Source organism: Convolutriloba macropyga, chromosome 14, assembly GCF_964194025.1.
Source record: "Convolutriloba macropyga chromosome 14, txConMacr16.3, whole genome shotgun sequence".
NCBI classification, from domain to species: domain Eukaryota; kingdom Metazoa; phylum Xenacoelomorpha; order Acoela; family Convolutidae; genus Convolutriloba; species Convolutriloba macropyga.
Genome location: NC_134481.1, coordinates 39,851,364 through 39,872,096, shown reverse-complemented (window position 1 = coordinate 39,872,096; position 20,733 = coordinate 39,851,364). Strand labels below are relative to the sequence as shown.

Here is a 20,733-nt window from a genome sequence, read left to right as displayed (position 1 = left end):
ATTGGATTGATTTTGGTTATAACTATTTCCCTGTCTGTCCCTAGAAATTCGATTGTCATAATTGTTTGATTTGTAATTTTGTTGACCTTGTGAATGGCTCCTGCTACGTTTATAATTATCTGTGAGTTTTCTCGTTGTTGAGGTGGGTTTCGGTTTTCGTTTTTAAAGTCCTTTTACTTAAAGCAGAAAGCTATTGTTAGACCTGAACGTTTGCAAAACTTGCAGAATCTAGTCTGGTTTTGTTTGAATCTGGGATTGTCGTTGTTGTATGTGGCGTTTATTTTATGATCTTTCATTAGATTTGCAATTTCTGTGAGTTGGTTTTTTAACCCTTCTATTTCTATTTTATTGTCGATACTACTTGAGGCAGTACGCGTTAATTCACTGCTAACAGATAAACTTAAGTCTTTAGTTGCTACATGATCCTGTAATTGTTGCCAAGTTGTAGCTGGGTTTTCTATTAACCGCTGATGTGCCTTTTGCTTGAGTGCAGGTGGCGTTAATCCTCTTACAAAGTACTCCATACACTTAGCGTTACGCTGGTCGTTGTTAAAATCTGGATCTGGCCATCCTTTTTCAACTGCTTTTGTTACTCGGTGTGTATAGCTTTTTTAATAATTCATCTGGTTGCCTTTTAATACTCTCGACTTCAATTCTTTTCCTATACTTGTCTTTTGCATCAGTAAAACGGTCAATGAACTGATTTCTAATTTCGTTCCATGCTAAACCTGGTGCTATGGTTTCAAACCATTGGGCTGCGGGCCCACGCAAAACCGAACCAAACAACGCTTTTTGTCTAGGGTCGTATGCTGCTTGCAAGCCAGCATCCGCAGGATCTCTTGTTCCTAGTGAGAATTGGATTTTGCTTTGTATTAAACTAAAGAATTCCTGGGCATCTTCAGATGGATCTAAACCTGTAAATTTCTCAAAAGCTATGTCAGGGTACGCAACAACGTTCGCTGCCATGTTTTTTTTAGTATGTGAAAAGAATATTTTATACGAAAGTATTATTAGTTTGGGTAATTAGTGTAGAAAATATTTTTGTTATAACAATTAAGTAATAAAACGCTAATACTAAAGTAGAAAGTTGAACTGTTTGTTTTGTAATATGAGTTTTATTTGTTTAGGACCGTTTAATGATTGTATGTTAAATTCAAAGTTTTTGCCGTTATCAGTGCTAAAAATTTCAACCCAAGAGTAAATATCGGTTTGTTCAACGGTAAAATTTAATAACCAAGGATAGGTGCTTTCAGAGTGTTTAAATCCAACAGAGTATTGGTGAAATCTGTTTGTTTTTGAAAATTTAATTTGTGTGACAAATTCTGTTTTTATAAGTAATTTAACTCTATCTGGTAAACTCGGATCGTCAGGAGAAACGTTGATGTATTTGGGTTTAATGATTTGTAAGATTTGTAAACCAAACGGGGAAATTTTATTTTGGTGGCTCATCCACACACAAGATGATAACGTTTATGCTAATTCTATCACACTGTTCTGATTTCTTAGAGCACACAAAAGTTCCTTAAAGTTTGGGTTGGTCCACTTGTAAGTTATGTAGACTTCAGTCTCTGATTCGCTAGAAGAGTGATGGTAAATGCATAAAAAGTTTCTGTTCTGATCAGTTAAATAATATGAAACTTTGCCTATTTTGTTATGTACTTTAATACTTATATTTAAATCTTGAACGTTTACTTTAATATATGACATATAAATAACATAGAACAATTGTTTTTGTTGTTTTATTATTGTATTTGTGTATGAAATTACACAGAAGACAGTATAAAAACGTTTAGTACGGGATGTTTAGTACATCAGTAGTAGTATTTTTGTAGCTATTATAGTGTTTAAATATTGTTTCTAAAGTGCTTGAGTCTGTTAATGACCGTATTTTAACATGAGACAACAACTTTTCTATAATAAATTTGTGTACAATTTGGGTTAAAAAGGCTAGTTTACGCTCTTTTAATTAATTATTGGCTAAATTTTCTGCGGGAATCTTGATCACACTGTTTTTAGTTTTTAACAAAGTTAGTAAATTCTGAAAATTAGGGTTCTCAGATGCATAAGTTATACAAAAATCAGCGGGAGAATTATGTTCAAACACGTAGAAAATAGCTAAGAAAGTAATTCCGTCAGTAATAAACCGTGTTATTTTACCCCTTCTAGTGTTTTCTATTGCTGTTAGATTAAGATGTTCTACAATAACTATTCCAGTTTGGTCCATGCACTGTTTAAAACCTCTATTGGTGAAAATGTTCGTGTGAAACCGGCTAAACTGGGGAAATTCTCATCAATTTATGTAATTTCCAGGCTACAAATCTGTGTTGGGGGGAAAATATAATGTAAAAATGACGCTAAATTGGCTAAAATTTGTGTAAAACTGATTAAAATTGGATAAAATTGATGTTGTTACAGCTTAAATCTGATTAGTTTCCCTTAAATTTTAATAAAAATGACGTTAATTTTGTTAAATTGTGGTTAATATTTGAGAATTTAGGTCAAAATGATGTTTATCTGGTTAAAGTTTGATTAATATTACCCCACCCGGGTCAAGAAATTGATAAAACAGAGTGAATATTCAACTAAGGAAGGCTTAAATGTAACCAAAATTGGGTTAGTTAATGTGAAAATGCAACAATGTGTGCTTAAATTTGTAGAAAATTTGGTATAAATTACACTAAACACGCATTGGGGGGATGAACTCTGGTAAATTTTAAGTTAATTTGTTTGCAAATGCTATATTTTGGGCAAAAATTTAGTGAAAACTAGACATATGTTACTCTAAATATGATTTGGGGGGATGATTTCTGGTTAAAAATCGGCTGTTTAGTGTGAAAATGCTAAAATTCTACTGTCAATTTGGTGAAAATCGGCTAAAGTTTAGTTTAATTAGGTGTTGGGGCGGTGAAATTTGGATAATTTTTGGTTATTTGGAGTGCATATGCTAAAATTTAACCATAAATTTGGTTCAAATCGGGTCAGAAATAGTCTAAAAAGGTTATGGGGGGATGAATTTTGTATAACTTTCAATTATTTAGAGTGAAAATACTAAAATTCAACCATAAATTTTGTGAAAATTGGGTTAAAATCAAATTAAATAAATTTTGGGGGATAAACTCTGGTTGAATTTTGGTTATTTAAAGTGTAAATACTAAAATTTAACCATAACTTTGATGAAAATTGGGTGAAAATTAGGCTAAATAGGTTTTGGGGGGACGAATTTTGGTTAAATTTTGACTATAAAATGAGAAAGTACTTCAATTGTTATATAAATAAACTAAAAATCGGACATAGATTACCCCCACCCGGGTCAAAACAATTTTACAAGAGCAAAGAATCAGTTGCCTGTTACTATTTTAATGTAAATTTACTGTATTTCGGCCGTAAATTTGATATAAATTACTCTATTTGTTTGTCTATTAGTGTGCTTTCACTTCTGTGGTAGTGGTTATTTTACTATTTTAATCAGATCGGATAGAAAAACAAAAATTCAGGGCGCACCAGTTATCAATTTTGGCTGGGCTGCTACAGATCACACAATACGGGATCTCTTTATGTATGCCAGTCAAACTTGACAAAAGATATAACAAATCGAAGGCAAAGATATATGCCTAAGACCTGTCTGTGCTATAAGTCTCAATTTAAAATTGTTGGGGGGCTGAAAAGTTCAATTAATTAAATAGATAGTTTAAATAAACAAGCTTACACTGAGTAGTATTTAACCGGGTTGAGCTGTTACTTGATTTTGTTGTTGTTAAGTGAGTGCGTCGTTGAAACTTGTTCAAGTCGGTTTCTCGTAAGAATGTTCTGTTTGAAAATTAAAAAATGTTCTTCTAAGTTAGAAGTTTTTTATATAATTTCTTCTCTATTTGAATTTTGAAATTTATTTTGTAAGAGAAATGAAGCAGTTGTCTGCTGCTGGTAGTTGGCTCTGTTATTTGTCTCTCTAATTTTATTCCGTCCCACTTCGCTGAGAGAAACAATTAATTCCTCTCAGCTCCGTTTGGGCCGATAGGGAGCGAATCACAAACTCACGTTCATAGTGAGGTGCTTCTTAATTTTCCTATTGGCCGAGAAGGCAGGAGAATTAACTCTTTTTTATCTCACGGAAAAATTATTGAAACTCCAAAAAATAATAAAAATCTAAAAAGCTGAGAGCATCAGTTATTGATTTCGTAGGCGCCTGTTTTCTGCTTTTCCCCTCTTCTAAAACCGCAACAATTATGGTTTTCTTGGGGGCTTTTTATGAGACTCTATTGTCTTTTCCCCTGAAGCAATCTGCTTCATCTTTATTGAACTTGGGGGGAAAGATCTGCATTGCAACTGTCAAAAGCAGAAGTAATTTAAATCAAAAGAAACTGTGGTTTTACAGGCCGCCAACGTTCAACAACGTACATTTTCTGTCCTGGATATAAGCGAGGAGATCCAGGCCTAAAGTTGTGTTATTTAAATAAGTCGAACTGAGTTGTTTAAATACTTGTGTACTGGTAGTCTTAATAAGCGTTAGTTTGTTTAGCGCGCGGCGAAAGAATGGTTAATTAGCGCCTAAATACGTTCGCTTTAATGCGGGAATAATTATCCGTTCATTTGTAACGGCTCTCGTAATACTACAATAAACTAGTTCAAATTCGGTCAAAAGTGGATATATCCGTCATAATTATCTACAATTGTCCACAAATAAATTTTGGCATTCGTGGATAATTGTGACAGAATTTGTCACTAAATTCAGCGTATTGTCGTCACATTTATTCACTCATGAATTTATTCGAACGGAAACTAATTTTGCGTTTGTAATTTGTTTATCTTAATCCACTTTTTTCATTGTTTTGTATGCTACATGCGAAAATTTTTAAATATGTGCGTAATGATAGTTATTTTACTGGTATTATAATAATCGTTTATCTAAAATTTGATGACTTGAGAGCTTTGCATTATGATATTTCATGGCAACTTTGGGTCTAAAAAACAAAAGAACTAAAAACAACTTGCGATGTTCTCACAATATTTTTAAACAAAAGTTAAGATCATCCAAATTTCGATGGTCATAAAATATATTAAAGAAAATCGGTAATCTGCCAAAAAAATATGATTTTTGTTTACTGAAGTTATTTATTAAAATTGTACTCTTATGACTCCGGAAATATTACTATTTTACTATAACTAAAAAGGTCATTTAGATTTCACTTGATTTTATATCTTTCCATATTGAAAAGTATTTAATATAATTTTCTTAACTAATGTAGATATAGATTAATTTAGCTGGTAATATATAACTAAAAACTGTGCTTTTTAAGAATGGCTTCTGAAGAAAAATTGTAAGCAAAAAATCCCATAATGAAATGCTACTCAATGCGAACATTAGCCACTTTACTTTGAAGCGCACAAAAAGCTAGCGAACAAAAGTAATTTAAAAATCTGATAAAGTTGCTTGCTACATTGTTGCTTATTTTTATCTCTTTTTTATCACATTTTCTTTTAGTTCTTACAAAAAAGATGAAATTTTCTGAATCATTCAGAGTTGAAAAAATGAGATGTGTCAGCATATAGTGTCATAGTTGATTTTTTTCCTTGTAGTATCAACCAAGACTGTGTTAAGTCAAAATCATCATGATTTTTGTTCTGTGCTAAAATGGCTTTGACTAAATGTGCGTTCATTTTGTGTGTATAGATAAAAATGCTCTGCTGTTGATGCAGTGAGAAAATTTACAAAACCGCGTACAGGAAATTTTACAGTAAATGCGTATAGACATTTTTTTGTTGTACGAATTTCTCCCAAGTGTCTTATTGTTTCTTTTGAACTTTTCATGAGGAAGAAGAAGTCTTTAGTGTGTTTTTGACAAATATGACGTAGAAATTTTTTATATTGTTCTGTAATAATTATCAACGAAGATTGTTTTCGGTCAACTGAAAAGGAAACGAACATACAAAACGCGTGAATTTACATACACAAAGCATATGCAAGCATAACTTGTTAAAAAATTGGCTTTTCTGATCATGCGATTCTCAGAATTTATAGCAAAAATACATTAAAGTAAATCTAAAACACAATTTGATTTGCGTATTGAAATGGTTTTAAAAGATACCTGCATATTACCCATCTCTAAAAATTGGATTAAAAAATTTGTTAATTGATTTTAAAAATATTTACAGAAAGATAACAAAATTTTTAGAACCACAAATATTGAAGTTATGCTCATCAACTAATATGTACTGCTTCCTTTTCTTGATGTTTTTGTGCTTTTATAAACAAAAAATGGTATTTTTGCTAAAATCGCTCAAAATTTTTAACAACGGATTCAGCGGTTCTTGTCAATTTCAAATCTGAAAATAATCAATTTTCGTTTTAAATTCCACATACGAATGATGATTTACGCTCCTAACAACAAGACCGGCGAAAACATAAACAGAGAAATTTTTCATACAAACGGAGCCGTTTAAAATAACAAAAACCGTTATAAGGCCAGGTTTTAACGTCGCAGTTTCATCGCTTTTCTCATTGTAAAAAATACCAGCAACACCGATAGGACTGGAAAATAAACTCCCACGGAAAAAAAACAATTTAAAATTGGAGTTCGGTTGGTATAATTTGCTCGTTTGCGTTAGTTTTATATCGAATCCCCTGATTCGATAAGGCATGGACCCCGAGACATGTCCAAATGCAATAAATGCTCAGCTCCTTTACCAGTCAAGTTACTTTTGCAAAACCTTACCATCGCCAAACCTGATACCGATTTCTATGCAGTCGGGTTTTATCATTTGTAGGTTGCGAATCTTCTGGGTTTGTTCCACGTGTCACAAGTGAGTCCAGCGTCAACCGGACATGGTCTGAGCGACAAGAGAGAGTACCCTTTCTTCACTCGGACTGTCCCCCCAGACAAGTTCCAGGCTGCGGCTATGGTGGATATTGTGGCTCATTTCCACTGGACTTATGTTCACGTCATGTCATCCGAGGTCGGAAATCGTTCAAAATGAAAATATTACCCAAATTCGGGAAGTTTTAAGGTTTCCTAGCAAAATCATTGTGTTTTTTCCAAACGATGTTGCCGCAATTTGTGGCATTTTTACATATGCATAACGTACGGAGGGTGTTTTTTAATTCATCACATTAGGAAATAAAAATAACTGGAAAGATTATTACCAAGTCTGTTTTCGGACAATTTATTACAAAACTAAGTGGGTGAACAACTTTTACACCAACCAACGCGGTGCTATTTTTAACAATATAACCTGCTATATAATAAGACGTGCTATAATGAATGAAATAAGAAAAATAATGAAAAATGTTTAAGAAAACGTTGAAAACTTTTTTAGTCTCACAGCGTGGAAAAATTCCTTTGAATAGTAACGTGGGAGCTTTCGAAGCTATTCTTATTTTTAGGAAGAAAACGATCCGAAAAATTTTATGAGTGTGATTTTTTAACAAAATTGATGTTTTTAAATTTATACTTAAATGATTTGAAAAATTATATTGTTTTTGTTGCAAGTATATTTATAACCACCTGGTTATAATTTTAATTTACTTGTTTAAAAAAAACGTAAATTGTAACTTGTGTCATGAACGGCACTAGGGGTCCAAAACAGAACAGATACGTCAAATCATTCGATCATTTAGAAATGGTTGGCAAATATGAAATATCGATTACTTGTACCTTAGGGTCTTTCCCATTATACCCCCATCATGCTAATTATATCATAATGGGGTGGCTAGATTTTTGCGGGGTTTTGGGGCTATAATGGGAAAGACCCGTACCTTTTGACCATGTTATCCAGGGCACCTACGGGGAAAAGGGAATTCAGATGTTTCGGGAGCAGGCGGAGTTGAAGAATATCTGTATCTCAGAGGACATCCAGATTAAGCCGAGAGAATCTCTCAAACAGTTCTTCGAAAAGGTCAACTCAGACACAAGAGTCAATGTCATCGTAGTTTTCACAGGTAATGAGTTTATTCTCTTGTTCCTAGTTTTATTTTTCGTTATAAAAAGTAAGAAATATCGCTGTCGATAATGTTGGTTTAATCAACATTTTTTTTTGGAAAATTTAAGTTAAATTGATCTGTGATTTCACTCTGATTAAATTTAGGATTTCTTCTTTAACTCTAACTAACCTTCGGATTAATTTTGATCATTTAAAATATGATAATTCTTTAACATCAGAGATCTGAAACAGATCTATCAACCGTTAATAAATGCAATGGTTTCGAATCAATGATACTGATTCTTTGACAAAATTTAAAATTGATATTTCAATTCAGAATCAATAATTTTTGACAAGTCAGTTATAAAGTTCCTCTCTAATAGGTAAAATTCTCTATTTTCCTGATTAACTTTACTTGGTCAAGTTATAATCTAGAACCCACCCTTAAAATTGATCATTTTGAGGTAAAATTCTCTCTTATAGGTAAAATTCTCTATTTTCCTGATTAACTTTACTTGGTCAAGTTATAATCTAGAACCCACCCTTAAAATTGATCATTTTGAGAAAATTTGCTCCATTTTTTAGCGAAACTAATTCAGAACATTAATACATAGGATCCTGATTACCCTTAACATTCTTTACTTCAAATTTATGATATATGATTTGGCGTATAGAGCAAATATTTTTTTGAAATTAATTCTGAGGTTTTTGACCTTAATGTAAGTACACTGAATGTAGCAATGTTAAGCTGTCAATGTTAACAAAAATTTCTCATATATCCATTTTATCACAATTACCTCTAACACGATGGCCACTTTACAAAATTATTTGCTCTGAAAGATACTGAGATGGAAAGAAAAATTAGAAAACCACAAAATCAATCAGAGAAAACAAGAAGACGATATACTTACAGAATGTCCTTATATTGGGCAAATTGTTTTGTAACCTTCAAAGGTTACGTGACAATTTACCCAAGGCCATAATAACCCATGCCATTATGCCCAGTGCCAAAATACCCAATGCCATTATACCCAATGCCATTATACCCAATCACATTTATACCCAATCACGTTCCATAATCCGAGTTTTAATTAGCAGAAAATAGCTGTTACAACGTTAACCGATTGATAACATGATTTAACAAGCGGATAACTTAATCCCATGTTCAGATGTGAAAGTTTCATATCAAGTCCCACCGGTCATTAAGTATGTGAAAATATACGAGTAATAGCGACTGCTAATTATTGAACAAAAATATCAAAGTACATAAGGTATAATGGCATTGGGTATATTGGCATTGGGTATAAGGGCATTGCGTAAATTGTCCTGACACCGTTTCAAGTCACTTTGAAAATTTTCTTAAAATTTTCATTCAAAAAGTTTTCTAAACTTGCCGGAAGAGATGTCCGTTTTGAATTTGATTATCTAAGAAAAACCAAAAACCTTTTTTAAATTTCAACAGAGAACTCTGATATCACGACGTGAAAATTATTTGCTCTGAAAGATACTGAGTTGGAAAGAAAAATTAGAAAACCACAAAACCAATCAGAGAAAACAAGAAGACGATATACTTACAGAATGTCCTTATATTGGGCAAATTGTTTTGTAACCTTCAAAGGTTACGTGACAATTTACCCAAGGCCATAATAACCCATGCCATTATGCCCAGTGCCAAAATACGCAATGCCATTATACCCAATGCCATTATACCCAATCACATTTATACCCAATCACGTTCCATAATCCGAGTTTTAATTAGCAGAAAATAGCTGTTACAACGTTAACCGATTGTTAACATGATTTAACAAGCGGATAACTTAATCCCATGTTCAGATGTGAAAGTTTCATATCAAGTCCCACCGGTCATTAAGTATGTGAAAATATACGAGTAATAGCGACTGCTAATTATTGAACAAAAATATCAAAGTACATAAGGTATAATGGCATTGGGTATATTGGCATTGGGTATATTGGCATTGGGTATAAGGGCATTGCGTAAATTGTCCTGACACCGTTTCAAGTCACTTTGAAAATTTTCTTAAAATTTTCATTCAAAAAGTTTTCTAAACTTGCCGGAAGAGATGTCCGTTTTGAATTTGATTATCTAATAAAAACCGAAGACTTTTTTTAAATTTCAACGGAGAACTCTGATATCACGACGTTCATGTCACTAGCGTCAAAGTTAAAAAACATATCCATTTTTCTTCTTTTGAAACCAGTCAATTTAAAAAATATCCTACAAATCTCTAAGAGAAAATCACAAACTCAATACAAACTAAGTATCAAATTCAATTTCAAGGAACCTCCGAGTTCTTTTGCAAAACACTCGGCCTACAGCGTGTTTGAACTTTTTTAAATACTTACCCTGTTATAATCAGTTTGCAGCGTTTTGAAAACAAAACAATATAAAAGTATAAATTTTCTAAGATCAATCAACCGTTAATAAATGCAATGGTTTCGAATCAATGATACTGATTCTTTGACAAAAATTAAAATTGATATTTCAATTCAGAATCAATAATTTTTGACAAGTCAGTTATAAAGTTCCTCTCTTATAGGTAAAATTCTCTATTTTCCTGATTAACTTTACTTGGTCAAGTTATAATCTAGAACCCACCCTAAAATTGATCATTTTGAGAAAATTTGCTCCATTTTTTAGCGAAACTGATTCAGAACATTAATACATAGGATCTTGATTACCCTTAACATTCTTTACTTCAAATTTATGATATATGATTTGGCGTATAGATCAAATATTTTTTTGAAATTAATTCTGAGGTTTTTGACCTTAATGTAAGTACACTGAATGTAGCAATGTTAAGCTGTCGATGTTAACAAAAATTTCTCATATATCCATTTTATCACAATTACCTCTAACACGATGGCCATTTTACAAAATTATTTGCTCTGAAAGATACTGAGATGGAAAGAAAAATTAGAAAACCACAAAATCAATCAGAGAAAACAAGAAGACGATATACTTACAGAATGTCCTTATATTGGGCAAATTGTTTTGTAACCTTCAAAGGTTACGTGACAATTTACCCAAGGCCATAATAACCCATGCCATTATGCCCAGTGCCAAAATACCCAATGCCATTATACCCAATGCCATTATACCCAATCACATTTATACCCAATCACGTTCCATAATCCGAGTTTTAATTAGCAGAAAATAGCTGTTACAACGTTAACCGATTGTTAACATGATTTAACAAGCGGATAACTTAATCCCATGTTCAGATGTGAAAGTTTCATATCAAGTCCCACCGGTCATTAAGTATGTGAAAATATACGAGTAATAGCGACTGCTAATTATTGAACAAAAATATCAAAGTACATAAGGTATAATGGCATTGGGTATATTGGCATTGGGTATATTGGCATTGGGTATAAGGGCATTGCGTAAATTGTCCTGCCACCGTTTCAAGTCACTTTGAAAATTTTCTTAAAATTTTCATTCAAAAAGTTTTCTAAACTTGCCGGAAGAGATTTCCGTTTTGAATTTGATTATCTAAGAAAAACCGAAGACATTTTTTAAATTTCAACGGAGAACTCTGATATCACGACGTTCATGTCACTAGCGTCAAAGTTAAAAAACATATCCATTTTTCTTCATTTGAAACCGGTCACTTTAAAAAATATCCTACAAATCTCTAAGAGAAAATCACAAACTCAATACAAACTAAGTATCAAATTCAATTTCAAGGAACCTCCGAGTTCTTTTGCAAAACACTCGGCCTACAGCGTGTTTGAACTTTTTTAAATACTTACCCTGTTATAATCAGTTTGCAGCGTTTGAAAAACAAAACAATATAAAAGTATAAATTTTCTAAAAATAAATTTTTTGAATTTCTTAATTTTTTTGTGTGCGCGTGTTATAAAATAATTTTCTTTCTATATTTCCGTTTCATCTATATAAAACACCACATACTATTAAATCAAAACACATTTTTAACAAAAAACGTTATCATGAGTGAAACTCGAGTTCACATGTAAAAGGAAAGGTACATGAAAAGAACTTCAAGACAATTTCAATCAAAGGTTCTTATTTTTTTATATCAGATTGTTGTTTTAGTTGTTTTTTATGGTCAAAGTCGTAGGGCCTCACTTAATCCCACTTTTATTCAACTGACGATCAATGTTTCTATTGTCCACAGAACAAAAACCTGATAATCAACGGAAGATAAATCTTGCTAATTAAGTTAACACGTTTGTTTTTATTTTGTTTGATCATATTTATACGTTCCTACATTCCTCTGTGTTTTATTACTTCATAATAATTAAAGTATACTATACAAATTATACAAAAAGGAAACTGTACAATTAGGGTCGTGTTTTTGGGATTTCAAGGCATCTCTAGCTGAAACAACTTTTTAACCAATTGAACCAACATAATAGATTTAATTCAGTTTCCACGTATTTCGACAACCGTAAAAACCGCCAGTTTTGTTGTTTCATAGTTTTTCAACATAAATAGTTGAATAAAAACCAGTTGAACAATCAATTTTTTTGTATTTCTGCAACGATTTTTTTAAATTCGCCCAAATTGCAGAAGATCATGAGAGTTTGGAGATCCTTCAAAAAGATGGATAAAAGTTTAATGTCAGGTTTTTCTTCTCAGCTTCAAGGAAAGTGTTTTTTTTCTGTTGATTTATTTAATCGATTCCCTGCTTTCTTAATGTTTTTTTTGGATAATAGTTATGCCGATATCGGTCCGTAATATGCACTTTCCACAATTTTTTAAGGCGACTAAATCCTTAAAAATTTCATCTAGGATTCCAACGAGATGAAATGATTTCGAGCAATTTTTGCGCAAGTTTTTGTTTTCATAGTTTTTTTTGAACTTTCAGATCGAAATTAATTCATTTGATTTTTTTCCTTAATTCACTGGCACACTTTTAGAAAATAAGAAAGCTTCATTCTCAGTTACAAGCTTAAGTTTTGATGAAAGCAAAAAGGGAATGATTGTTTTTCCGGCTTTTGTAATACTAAAATTTTGAAGATTTTAATAATTGTCTTTTTTGAATAATGCAGTATAATTTAAGCTGTCTATTTATCAAAATTTTTCAATGATAAAATGATAAAAATTTAGTCAAAATTTGAGAACAACTGCACACACTGTCGATTTATGTCCAGTTTAGATTGAAGTTACCGAGGCCTGGTTATCAAATGAGTTCAATGCTCGTAATTTTGATCTCCAATTTTCCTTTTTTTAAGTAGTTGAGAGATTTGCGTTTTATTTAATGAACATTTGAAATAGCCCTTTTCTGTAACAAGCTACAGAAAAGTTTTTGCAGAAATATGTTAAGAAAAATTTTTTGATAAAGATCTTGATATTTTTTGAACTTCTCAAGCGAGAAGAGATGCACCGTTTTTGGCTTCAGTTTTTGGTTTCACATCTCAACTTTCAGTTACAATCAGTCGAATATTGTAATTATTCACCCAATTTCAAACCTTGACATTATCTTAAGAATCGGATCTAGGCAATCGAATCTACCTAGACAATGTTTTCAAGAACTGTTTTGCATACAATCACACACAAAATAGAGTTAGGGAAATTTTACCTTAAAAAACATCCTAACTCACCTTAACTGTTAAGGTAGATTTGCCTTTCCTTAACTCACTTTAACTAACCTAAACTTTACCTGAACTTTACCTGAAAAGTTAAGGCCTCACTACCTTAAAAAAATTTTTAATTTTACTCTAACTTGCCTTCAAATTACCTTTATTAAATACCTGAACATTACCTTTAACATTTCGTTAACTTTGCTTTAACCAAGCCAGAAATTTAGCTTAAAATTAGTCTAAGTTAACCTTAACTTTTTTAGTGTGCATGCAAAATTTTTTTCAGGCCTTGAGGATACAAACCACATTCTGGACGAAGCCAAGATACACCTCAAACGTCCAATAGTGTGGGTTGGTCCGGACGCCTGGGGCAAGCAGAAATCAGCAATGTCCAAAATAGCCGTGGGTGCTATTACAATAACCCTCAAAGCCGACGAAAGTCGCGAATTTACCGATTATCTTGAATACCGGCGACCGGCAGTTAACGATCCAAATCCTTGGCTACTCGAATACTGGAATCAGCATTTTAAATGCGAACCCCCGTTGACGAACCAAAACCTGATGGAGTCCATAAATCGCAGCGCGTCCGAGTCAGTTTCGAACTGCAGTCGGGTGCAAAATTTGGTGGACGGTTCGTTTGTTCAGGACGACAAAGTTCCGTTTGTAATAATAGCTGTTGAAGCAGTTTTCTATGCCCTAAGTGAGACTTTGACTCAGGCGTGTGGGGGTTCAACTAGCGAGATTTGCCCGAAATTTTATGACGCAATTGACAACGGTCGTTTCCACTCAAATCTACTCAACGTTTCATTTTATGGAATTGACGGTAAGTTATAGCTTCCAGCATTTCAAGGATTTAAAAAAGCGAAATACTGATTTGAAGCCCGAAAAATTTGTCACTCTTTTGTTGATATTCAGATCATGGTTTTTCGCCGCAAGCTTAAAAAATAACCAATAAACGGCCGCATAATTAACTCAGAATAACAAAAATGATTTCAATTTTTAGTACTGATTCAGAAGGATTTCAGAACCAACTGTGGAGTGATTTTTGATTTTTCCTGAATCAGAGCAAAATTCAGAGAATATTTTCTGTATTCTTCTGAATCAGAAGATAATTAGAATGAACCATTGAATTTGCTCATAATCAGACAAATTCAGTGCAAAATGTGACCTGAATTAGACTCTGACTCAGTACTGAATTTGGCTTAGAGTTATGTGCCGGAGACTATGGTCCCCCATCGACAAAATTACACGAGATGGGACATAAATGCAAAGAAGCATTTTCGACGCAATTTTTTGAACTTAAGTCATGAACAGCGTGTTAACAGTGTAAATCAGTATGAACAATTGCTATATCAGCTCTTCTAGTCACTTTTGCAAACTTAAACATACTTTGCAAATTCTTAACAAAAATCAAAATAAAAGTTGCTTATTGATAATAGTATATGCTCTATACAGGCACTACCTGTGATAAAAAAAAAGAAAATTTTGCTGTCAAATTTTCAATAATATAACAAAATATTGTATTTTTGTATTTTATCTTGATAATTAAACACGTAGCCAAGAAATATGAAAACAGCCGTTGCGAGTTCTACAAGTCACCCTGTAATCATTGAACATTATTCAGCACAAATTTTTTGTCCAGGATTGCATCGTAACCTCAAGTAACTATGAACCATTGACAAAAATGTGTTAATTTCAGCAGCATTTCTAAAGAAATCAGAGTGTGAATAGATCAAAACTCTGCAAATAGTATTTGAAACACTGAATTTGAGAAAAATTGGACAACATTGTGTCAATCACCTCAGAATAATCGTGACTCACTTGAGTACCTATAACCATTCACTATAACCCTCGACCAATTTGTCTCGAAATTGGTTTTGAAGCTTATGATGATTTTTAGCTTCAAAACAACCTTTTTTTAGTCGCTTGAGTGTTTTTCGAACAGTTCGAATGGTTTAGTCATTCTGAAGAACTAAATCTTGTGTGATAAAGGTTGCTGACAGTCACTACTTAATCCACTATCATAAGCAGTTCAAATCTCGGAGTCCAAAAAATATTGTCAAAAACTGTTTCGTTTCTACACTATAAATGTCAATATTGTTCCAATAAATGGCCAATCAAGAGTGTTTTCAGAGTGTTTTATTGGCTCCAATCAATGTCTGAAAAAATCAAAAATGAACATTTGAACTAATGACCGGAGTGAGGAAAAAAGTAGTTTAGAAAGTTATAAAGCGTACAGAAAATAGGTTTTGCTTCAAAAAATTAAAAGTTCCTAAATTTTGTTTGCTGATGCAGATTTTTAGCGTTTTTCAACAAATTGAATCCAAAGAAATGTAAAAAATGAGAGCAAAAAAAAATTTAATGAGAACAGTCTAACAAGTTCTCTGTAGATACGTGTTACATCCGATTTCTTTCGGAAATGATTTTGTTGCGGTGGAGTCAGATTATAAGGTTGTTGCATCTCCGTTTTATTGTAATTCTGTATTGTAATCAGATCTAGTTGGACTAGAGACAGAAAAACTTTTGTAGCTGCTTTTACATCATGTATGACTAGAAAATTTTTTGATCATACGTGTAACGGGATTCGAGCTTCCTGTCCCTTCCAACCCATATTACGCAATTAGAACTGACACAGGGGAGACGTTTTGCAAGCTGCGATATTTTCTTTATAATAGATAGTTTTTGGAAGTAGAATTTATTGACTCTAGTGTAGTGCGCTTCCTCTGAAGTGTATATTTTAAGTTTTATGAGCAACTGATTTTTTACTGGTTTTGTAGCAGGTGCTGTGAGAAAAATGGAAGCTTCGAGATGGGCTAAGGTGAGAAATAAGATGACCAACATTTATCCCAAAACTTTTACCTGATTTTTGGCGGCCGATGGCTGTCTATAGAGGTTTAAGAAGGTTTAACAGATTGGATACCCAGTAATTTCAAATGATATTCGAGTAGAACTGCAATTGGAGGATTGCAACCCCAGAGTATATTTTACCTATATATAGCCTCACTGTTGTATCATTTAACTTTATTTAAAAGCCTCCAATTTTCATAAAAAAGTAACCCTTAGGACATATTATTGATATTAGACGCACATAACGAAATAAGCCAAACAATGATCCAAAAAGGCTTCATAAACGCCAAGATTGGATAAGTAATCGGCTACGTTCCAGACACTATCAGAAAGCGACTCTGTATTTTTTAAAAAGAATCTCTTCCTTAGGAACATTGTTCCTCAGAGGGAAAAATTGAAAATATCAAAGGTAATGCTCCCCATATTATTCTAGTTTAGCTTGTAAAACCACTGCGCTCTTTAACAGAGACCAGACAGGGTAACAAGTAATTTAGTGCTGAGTAATTGCGCTTCAAAACGCACTGTATGTCAATTTATTAAGATTTTGTAAGTCAGACAATCAATTGAGAATTTGAAATAATTTTGGTAGTTTTTTGAAGGTCTGTTTTTATTACTAGTCCCGTGGTCCTTCAAGTCAACAATGCACATTTCTTTTTTTGTATGTAAGAAAATGGACAGAATGTGAACAGTTTTCCATGACAATCATATAGAACATTTGTTGAATGTTTTGTGAGAGCGAATGAATATATCGTGAATCAATTGGAAAGGTTCTGATGCAAAAGGGTAATGGGCATCGTAGGTCAAACATTGGCTGCTTTACTGATTCGTTATAATCTAAGCGATTCGAGTTTGACTTTGGTTTGCACGTATCAATTACAGATACTAAACATGTTCAATTTTGTTATCAAATCAGAAAATCAGTAGTACTGAGATTGAAGAAAGCATGCAATTTTGATTGTCTTGACATTAGTTATATTGGACGTTGAATGAGTTTATTTATTTAGTAAGATCAACAATTAGCTTATGTTAGAACATAAATCTTAGTCGGTCGAGTCACTCAATGACTTCGAAGCAGAAAGGCGCAAGCTTTTTTTCCGAAGTTTTTGTAGAGTCAGAGAGTAATTTAGGCTAATTTTAATCACTTGAAGTTGATTCAAAAAAGGAGATTTTGGTATTTCCAGAGAAACTAAGCAACGCAGAAGACCTAAATTTTTGTGGTAGCAAAGTGGGACAAAAAACACAAAAAAATTGCGGTTACTAAAAATTTCAATTCCATCCGTGTTTTCTGCGCGATTTTGAGGCTGATTTCGAGACCAATTGACCAAGGTGCGCTGACTGTAGGTTTGAACACCCCACCAGTTTTCTTCCTTGATATTTAAACTTTTCACTGTTTTTGTTTGAATTGAAAAAGTTCCCTTTGCGCAGACGTATGTGCAGCGCTTCAGAAGAACACAGTTTTTGTGCCGCAGAACTTTGGTCGACAAGTTTGCTTTCAAATGCTTTTGAGGACTGACCGCACTTAGTCAAAAGTTGTTCCACTGGTAATTATTTCCTATGGTTTCCTGAAAAACTCTTTTTCAAATGTCAAGTTTGTCCAACATATGTGGAATCACATTTACAACAACTTAACTTTTAAACCACATGGTTCACTAGGTCTTTTTTGTGTAGTACACTCTAACACTCTCTCGTGTGAAATCACATGATTTTTTCTCGTGTGATGAAAAGCCACACAATTTTTTGTGTAAAAAATGCGTCTCGTTTGATTTCACATGTGAAAGAATGTATGAGGAAAATTTGCAATTTTTATAGAAATTATAGAAAATTTTTCTCGTCCCAGTCTTCTTTAGAACACAAATCTGTTCCGTGAATAATAATTTCATTCTACATTGGGCTTTTTTCAGTGTTTAGAACCAAAAATGTTACATAAAAATAAAAAAACAAGGCCACCCAAATTCAGGTCGCATAAAAATTGTTTGCAACCCTCATTTTAAGTGACTGACAACTCCACTTCGTATTTTCATTAGCTTGAGAGTTTGTTTTGCGCAAAAAATTTCAGAGCTGGAGAATAAAAGAGAATCTAACAAGTTACTGTCGTTACTGTTTTGTGAGGTTTGTACCGTTTTCTCTTTGTTTTTGTCATTTTAAAAAAAAATAAAATGGTAATGACTCTACCTGAGTTGTTTTAATTGCATTTTTACGCCAGTGGTCGCTAAACACTCAATAGTGGTCCACATTAAAAAAGGTTTTAAAAATTTTAAGGACAATGTGTTCAAAGTATATGTAGCGCACTCATGAGTTATAGGCTCAATGTGTTTCTTCAAAACTCCAATATCTATGGTTCTTCTGCTCGTCCCAATTTTTTTCATTACACAAATCTGTTCTGTGAGTAATAATTTCATGCTACATAGGGCTTTTTTCAGTGACACATAATCAAAATCACTTTATTTGGCCCTGAAATATTCGGCTGATGTTCCATCTATGTAGAAACAATATTTGCTTAGAGTTGAAAAACCAATTTTAATTTCCTATCATTTTAAAAACTTGAGTAGTTTTGCAGCCCATTGCATCGTCAGAAATGTTTGCGTCGTCAGTGGATAACTGATGGCAATAAATTGGAATCAGAAGACTCTAGGACACTATTATTCATGAGCAATATTTTGAGTGGTAATTATTTTTAAGATTTCGAAGACTCCGATGGCCAATTAGTTAATGATTCTATCTGTACTCCAGAGGTCGCCGGTTCCCTTCACACTTTGATCAGAGCTGTCTCGCGCCCTAAAATTATCTCGACTAAAACTCACTCTGTGTAAATTTTAACCTTTTTTCACTCGAGAGTTATTTGACCATAGTTTGCCGGTTTATGTTTTATTAATGTCTCTTTAAAAAAACTAATTAAGATTTAAACCTCCCCAACGCTGGGTGAATTTTGGAATGTCCCGGGCGCCAACAGCACTGCGTCTTTTTAAAGCAATTCTTCTTATTGAAAATTATCAAAAAATATTTCACATAAAATTTGGCTGAGAAAACTGTAGAACAAAGGGGAACAAATCTTCAAAAACAACAACTAAAGGAAAAAGTAGATGAGTCAAACTAACAGCTCTCCTTACTCAAAAACAGCTCCAATTGAAACATTCAATTGAGGTAACCGAATTCGCGTAGCCTAACTGGCTTAGAGCCCCGAATGAAGAAGATGGAGCTCCTTATTAAAATTTTTGTTAGTTTTTGTCACTAGATATGACAAAGCGTAGCTGTCTTCTCCTTGCACAGAGGGCTTACAGGCCAGTTTTTCAGCAACTTTAAAGCTTATATGCCAGTTCCGTCAGTGCAGGCGATAACAAGTGGATAAAACGTTGCTTTCTTCTCACAAAATGGTTTTTTTCCCAATAAACTCGTGATATGTGAGACTTCACAACATTTTCGGAGCAAGGTCTCGCTGCTGTGAGGACAATTTTTGAACCTGAATTCCCACAGTTCTCGAGCTCTTCATTCTAATGTTTTTGGAAACGAATAAAATTTGCTCTATTTTTGCTTCGAGCAGGGAGGAGATAAAAAAATAAAGATTTTCTGATCATACTCCTTATAGCGACCACCAGGTTTAAGGATGTTTAGGCAGCCATCCCCTATGGGTTACAAAAATATGTTCATTTTTGTTCTACTAGAGGCCAGTTTTTTATCTAATTTTGGTACCAGCTCGTCGTGGTTTCATTTCTCACATTTTTTTAACTGGATTTCAATAAAAAACGTTGTACAAGCTAGGGTGGTCAACTTTTGCCTAATCGAGTTCTGATTTAAAAACGTTTTGAGATGAAACGTCGGCATGAACGAGCAGCTTTTTAACCAATATCGGATTTTTAATGATATGATATCTCTTTGTAAAAAATTGGCTTTGATATAACCGAACTTTAGGTTTTATATCAATGAACCGCTCAAAGAAAACTCTTTATGTGGGTCTTCGGTGCTAAAATTTTACATTTATCATCCAAAATAGTGCTTGGTCTGGATCTCTTTGATTTCTCAATGCATGTTGATTTTCAAAGTGGTTATTGCATGTTACTATGTGAAATGAGCAGGTGCGCAGGGGGGACGTAAAAATGCGTCACTTAAGCATAATAGATCCGAGGTAAGTTCCGAGGCAAAATTAATCTCTGTCTCGGACAAAACTGCCGGAGACTATGCCGTAGAGTTAGTGGGGTCTAAATATTGTACATTCAAAAACAAAGCAGTGCTTCTAATGGACACCAAAAATGATTACAATAGACTCAATCACTAGCATTTAAGAACAGAAACAAAATTCAACATGTTTTCATCTGCAATGCTTAGAATCCATACGTCGTCCCATCCGACCTGTTTGTAGTTGGCACTCAATCGCAATCCCAAGAAGGCACCATCCAGGGAGATCCTATT

At 33.2% G+C, this 20,733-nt stretch overlaps 1 protein-coding gene across 1 annotated transcript in view; it reads left to right on the top strand.

The window, feature by feature from the left end:
* Positions 1-20,733, top strand: part of LOC142353346 (metabotropic glutamate receptor 3-like) — an 83,649-nt gene that overhangs the window by 15,809 nt on the left and 47,107 nt on the right. The window contains exons 2-4 of the mRNA XM_075405578.1: positions 6,763-6,951; positions 7,771-7,933; positions 13,769-14,305. Coding sequence (XP_075261693.1) covers positions 6,763-6,951; positions 7,771-7,933; positions 13,769-14,305 — 889 coding nt within the window. The remainder of the gene's footprint in view (positions 1-6,762; positions 6,952-7,770; positions 7,934-13,768; positions 14,306-20,733) is intronic.